This window comes from Pseudorasbora parva, chromosome 16, assembly GCF_024679245.1.
Source record: "Pseudorasbora parva isolate DD20220531a chromosome 16, ASM2467924v1, whole genome shotgun sequence".
Classification (NCBI taxonomy): domain Eukaryota; kingdom Metazoa; phylum Chordata; class Actinopteri; order Cypriniformes; family Gobionidae; genus Pseudorasbora; species Pseudorasbora parva.
This window is the reverse complement of record NC_090187.1, coordinates 10,082,379-10,088,378: the sequence shown is the minus strand read 5'-3', so window position 1 is coordinate 10,088,378 and position 6,000 is coordinate 10,082,379. Positions and strand designations below refer to the sequence as shown.

At 39.4% G+C, this 6,000-nt stretch overlaps 1 protein-coding gene across 1 annotated transcript in view; it reads right to left on the bottom strand.

Moving 5' to 3' along the window:
* Positions 1 to 1,015: 1,015 nt before the first annotated feature.
* Positions 1,016 to 6,000, bottom strand: part of rasa2 (RAS p21 protein activator 2) — a 66,033-nt gene continuing 61,048 nt past the window's right edge. Inside the window, exon 24 of the mRNA XM_067419455.1 lies at positions 1,016 to 3,967. Coding sequence (XP_067275556.1) covers positions 3,937 to 3,967 — 31 coding nt within the window. The 3' untranslated portion in view covers positions 1,016 to 3,936. The remainder of the gene's footprint in view (positions 3,968 to 6,000) is intronic.

The window sequence follows — 6,000 nt, the reverse complement described above, 5'->3', positions numbered from 1 at the left end:
AAATAAAAGATATTAACAACAGAAGATATGGGAAGCATTTTCGCCTCCCTTTTAAAGGGTCAAGCAAGCATCCATATCCGGACTAGACAGAGCCTTTTTCTGGACATAACTCAGCTTCTCCACTGCTCCAAACATGAACCAGCACTGGAGACCCATTATAAACCGTACGTTTAAAAAATTCAAGATCGTACAATGTGACCTTAAAGAAAGTAGATTGTGTGACACGTACAGTGTTTCATGTCAGATTGTACGATAAACTGTAGCCAAGATATTAGACCACAGATTGAGATCCAGTCTCACACTGGAAAAAAGCGCCATGCAGAGGTAACTCCAAGCGCGTTATTCTGTTAGCTGCAAATTTCTCTATATTAAGCATAGACCTTAATTCAAGCCGCAAACAAATTGTACAGTACCTAATCTTTCCGCCTAAGGTGAAGTCAATATGTGTATTAATTTGGGTCAAATGTAATGTATATGTAATGTAATGGATTAATGAATCAGAAATGGTGTTTTTCTGTAGGTCGAAACCCAGGAACGAGTTAGCATTTTATAATTTCTGGTTCCATCCCCCAGAAGTCAATGGGTTTTTTGAATGAGTTTTTGGTTAAATGCCTGAAATAAGGTTTGTGGTTTACACAAGCACAAGATATTAAAGTTGGCATGAAAAGGAAGTTCAGGAAGGAAAGTCCTTTTTTCCTCTATGGTGACGTAAATCCGAGTGAAACGGTTTCTGAAACGGGGAAAAAAATATAGGTCGGTGCTTTATTTTGTCCTTCGGGAATTGATTGGATTATTGGAAGTTGGTAGGGCTGGGCGATATGGCCAAAAAATCATATCTTTTTATTTTTTGGTTAAATGGTGATTGGTGAATTTTGAAGCCCTTAATATAAAGTATGCGTCATGTTTAGGACAAATTGGATTATGCCCCCTTCGCTTTTTTTCAAATATGTGCGTGGAGAGTATAAAAGTACTGTAGATCGATTAAACGGCATTGCCTCAATCCATCGTTTCTTAAAAATATATATCAATATATTGTACAAACTCGATATACCGCCCAGCCCTAGAAGTCGGCCGTTGCTAACAAAATTGAGGCAGAAGCGAGGCAGACTGCGATAGCCCTGCCCTTACGCCACAGCACATAACGGGAAGAGAAGAGAAGTAATTTAATACATCATTAATACCCTCTTGTGATTTTAAAAGCTTTTGACTGCCTTGAGAAAGGTGGCTGTTAACAAGTGGCTACAGATGTACATTAAACACCATCAGCTGAACAGGCACACTCTAGACCGCTTTTACAGCCTCAATGTGTTTATAATCACACTCTTGCAAACTATTATAACTTGAATGTTCAGGGAAAATGTTTTTAATTAACACTTAAAGATGTCGGAAGCTTAATAATGGTGATTGAAGTCACTCAACAGTGGTTTGGTTCGTTTATAGCCAACGTTTAGTTTTTTACTCCTACCGATTGCAATTATGCTTTAAAAGAATCATACGTTTTTGTTGGTCACAGAGCTTTTTTTCTGCAATAATCCAAAACCCAATGGAAAAATCCTATTGGGTTTTTGTCAAGGGAACCTAAAGTACTACAATAAACATCCTACAATAAACAATCTCAGAAATTGGTCTCTGATGGCAATATTGCGGCCAAAAATCATACAGTGTGCACTGGGCTAAATTCAACACATGCCATTGATGTGATTTAACGTACACAATGACATAGATAGAATGGACAGATCTGTAATGCTCATTCAGATCTTTTAAATATTCTTTCTCAGGGTATGTTTACACAACACTGACGTGCTAAAAAATGTTCCATTTGTTTTTCGCGTACAGATGAAAAAGGTGTCGAAATGATCCCCGTTCGCATGGATCTGTGGAAACGACTAAAAACGCTGTATTATGGTGCCAGGCCAGTAGTTGGCAGTGACACTTTGTAAAGAAACACTACATGCCTACAGACTGGACACGTATAACAGACTGGTCATTTTCAGGGAGATGATGGCAGTATCGGTTTATAAAAACTTGCGTTTTGAATGCCGTTATCCAAAAATAAACGGCTCCTCAGTCTCAAAATTACAGGCCAATTGTTAAAATGTTCCTTCATTTGTATTTTTTTCATTTCATGGAGCATTAGATTTTGTTTAAAAGATAAGCTTATTTATTTTGATTATCTAAGCACTTTGCTATTATATGGTTATATTTTATTGTTTGCATTCCCCCTGAAGCCCATGACCTTTTTTGTGACGTACCAGTTGAGAACCACTGATCTAGACTACAAAGAATTCAAAGATGCAAAACACAAGTATACCAAGCAGAACATAAAAGTCATGTAACAGAAAAGACACAAAAACTCTTAAGTATAGTTAAAAATGGGGTCGTTTTAAAACAAAATGAATGTGTATTCCTGTAATTAGCAGAAGTTATCAGGAAAAGATGACAACCCCGCCAGAAAATCAGACATTACTGTGACAGCACAAACATGATACATTAGATTGTCGATCAGATCTCCCACCAAACAATCTGTTTCTAGCTCTGCTGAAACCCTAGTGAGCGTCCTTGCGGTTTACCCCAGAAGTGACATTTTTGCACATCACACAAATGTTCCTATTCCAAAAGACTTTCCTGTTATCATGTTGCTAAGCTAATAGCTCGATAGTCAAATGAGCAAAGATATACATAGCACACACCAATATTTGGAAATTTGAACAGTACTTTTTAGTATGGTACATTTACAAGTGCCATCTTGGATTGTTTTTAGCCGGAGTGCATTACGGCACTGTATTCTCTGCAAAGGAGGCAGCACTTCTATGCTTTCATTTTGCTGCCTACATTTTAGAACAGTTTTTGTATTTCGAGACAGCTCACTAGGTTTTGGAACAGAACTTATGACATCATACTATAAAATATTGTCATTGTGTGTTTGTGTGTGAGGGGGGATTACAAATTACATTTTCTTCATGTTTATCAAAATGCATGAGGCTCTCAAAATGTACATCCATGAAATATAGATAGCCATTTTCCTTTTTTGAAAGTTCTGTAATTAAAAAACTACATGTATACCATTTTCAAGTCATGAAAACCTACAAAACAACATCTTTGGCGTAAGAAAAATAGCTAGTAAAAATCTACAGGATATGAACGTTATCTACAGAACATTACAGCTGATCATGTAACTGATCAATATCAGGAAAAAAAGGTTGATACCACGTATCTAAAACAATCTCATCTGGAATATTCCAAATATCTAAAGTGCTTCTGCATTAGTCCCTAATTCATACACAAGTGTGGGATTGTAAGTACCTCCACTGAATTTATAAGGCAGATTAATTCTATCCTCTACAGATAGAAAACCATGCACACACTCAAAGAGATAGACTGAGAGGGATGAAACTACGATAAAGAAATATAGAAGATTCCCTTTGACATGGTTATTTTACTTGTCAAAAAATATCAGACGACCAGTAGTCTGAAAAAACTGACGGTTTACAAAGAAAAATGTGAAGGTTGAGTTATTTTAGCAGCTATAATTTCTCAGACAAACTCTTGGTGTCTGGACTTTCACAGCCTGTTTAGGAATGAACGAGAGGTGATCGGAATCTTTTCTTACTGTGCGGACTGGCGATTGAGGTTACTAAATGATCTTAAAAACTGATATAAGACTGAGACCGGACAGGCACACAGGGAAAAGAGCTAGATTTTTCCAATGATAGCAACTCACGGACACGCCACTCGACTCTTGACTGGCCAAATTCTTCCAAGTACACTGTAACTCCAGATCAGGCCATGGCTGGAGAGGTCAGACTCAGTCGGATGTGGAACGGCAAGCGCTTCTCTGAACATTATCAGAGCGCTGTCATGCTCCTAAATGTTAACAAACACAGCGCTTTTGCTTGTGTGGCAGTGTCAGTACCACCTGGTCCCGCAGTCACAATGTTACGCTGTCTTTCCAACTATAGGATTTGCGCTAGAGAAGAGTAAAAATAAATACAGAATTTCAAATCATTTTACTGCACATACACATAGAAGACAAGATTTTGTTTAACTGGCTCTTGAAGAAGTGCTAAAATTAATAAAAAATGAAAAATGCTAAATTAATTAATAGAGGGTATGCATTGGCGTCACTTTCCCGTGGGAACACAACCGTCAGCCGGACTGAGTGGCAGAAGAGCTGCTGCATGACTGGAGTTAATAGCGGAAACTGCGAAAACACGAGTAAAACAAACGATTATCGTTTTAAACCAAAGTTTGGACTTGATATAGTTGTCCTTACAACTTACCAAACATACAGTGATCCATGGATAATGACATATTGATATTGTTTGACCCCCTTCCACCTTCAGAACTGCCTTAATTCTAAGTGGCATTGATTCAACAAGGTGCTGAAAGCATTCTTTAGAAATGTTAGCCCATATTGATAGGAAAGCATCTGGCAGTTGATGGAGATTTATAGGATGCACATCCAGGGCACGAAGCTCCCGTTCCACCACATCCCAAAGACGCTCTATTGGGTTGAGATCTGGTGACTGTGGGGGCCATTTTAGTGCAGTGAACTTACTGTCATGTTCAAGAAACCAATTTGAAATGATTCAAGCTTTGTGACATGGTGCATTATCCTGCTGGAAAAAGCCATCAGAGGATGGGTACATGGTGGTCATAAAGGGATGGACATGGTCAGAAACAATGCTCAGGTAGGCCGTGGCATTTAAACGATGCCCAATTGGCACTAAGGGGCCTAAAGTGTTCCAAGAAAACATCCCCCACACCATTACACCACCACCACCAGCCTGCACAGTGGTAACAAGGCATGATGGATCCATGTTCTCATTCTGTTTACACCAAATTCTGACTCTACCATCTGAATGTCTCAACAGAAATCGAGACTCATCAGACCAGGCAACATTTTTCCAGTCATCAACTGTCCAATTTTGGTGAGCTTGTGACAATTGTAGCCTCTTTTTCCTATTTGTAGTGTAAATGAGTTGTACCCAGTGGCCTCTTTTACTTAAGAAATTTACTTAAGAAATCTTGGCCAACTGAAAAGTATGAACATGAAAAGTATGACCATGTACAGCACTCAATTCTTAGTTGGGGCTCCTTTTGCCTGAATTACTGCAGCAATGCGGCGTGGCATGGAGTCGATCAGTTGTGGCACGGCTCATGTGTTATGAGGGCCCAGGTTTCTCTGATAGTGGCCTTCATCTCTTCTGCATTGTTAGGTCTGGCATATCGCATCTTTCTCTTCACGATAGAAAATCTATGGGGTTAAGGTCAGGCGAGTTTGCTGGCCAATTAAGAACAGGGATACCAAGGTCCTTAAAACAGGTACTGGTTGCTTTGGCACTGTGTGCAGGTGCCAAGTCCTGTTGGAAAATGAAATTGCATCTCCATAAAGTTGGTCAGCAGCAGGAAGCCTGAAGTGCTCTAAAACTTCCTGATATACTGCTGCATTGACCGTGGACCTCAGAAAACACAGTGGTCTAAAACCGGCAGATGACATGGAACCACAAACCATCACTGACTGTGGAAACTTTACACTGGACCTCAAACAACAAGGATTGTGTGCCTCTCCTCTCTTCCTCCAGACTCTCGGACCCTGATTTACAAAGAAAATGCAAAATTTATTTTCATAAGAGAACTTAACTTTGGACCACTCAGCAGTCCTTTTTGTCTTTAGCCCAGATTAAACGCTTTTGACGCTATCTGTGTTCAAGAGTGGCTTGACACAAGGAAATTGACAGCTGAAACTATTTCATACGTCTGTGAGTAGTGGTTCTTGAAGCGCTGACTCAAGCTGCAGTCCGCTCTTTGTGAATCTCCCTCACATTTTGTAATGGGTTTTGTTTCACCTCTCGAGGGTGTGGCTATCCCTATTGCTTGTACACTTTTTTCTACCACATCTTTTCCTTTTCTTACATTCTCTATTACCGTGCTTGGACACAGAGCTCTGTGAAAAGCCAGCCTCATTTGCAATGACCTTTTGTGTCTTGCCCTCCTTGT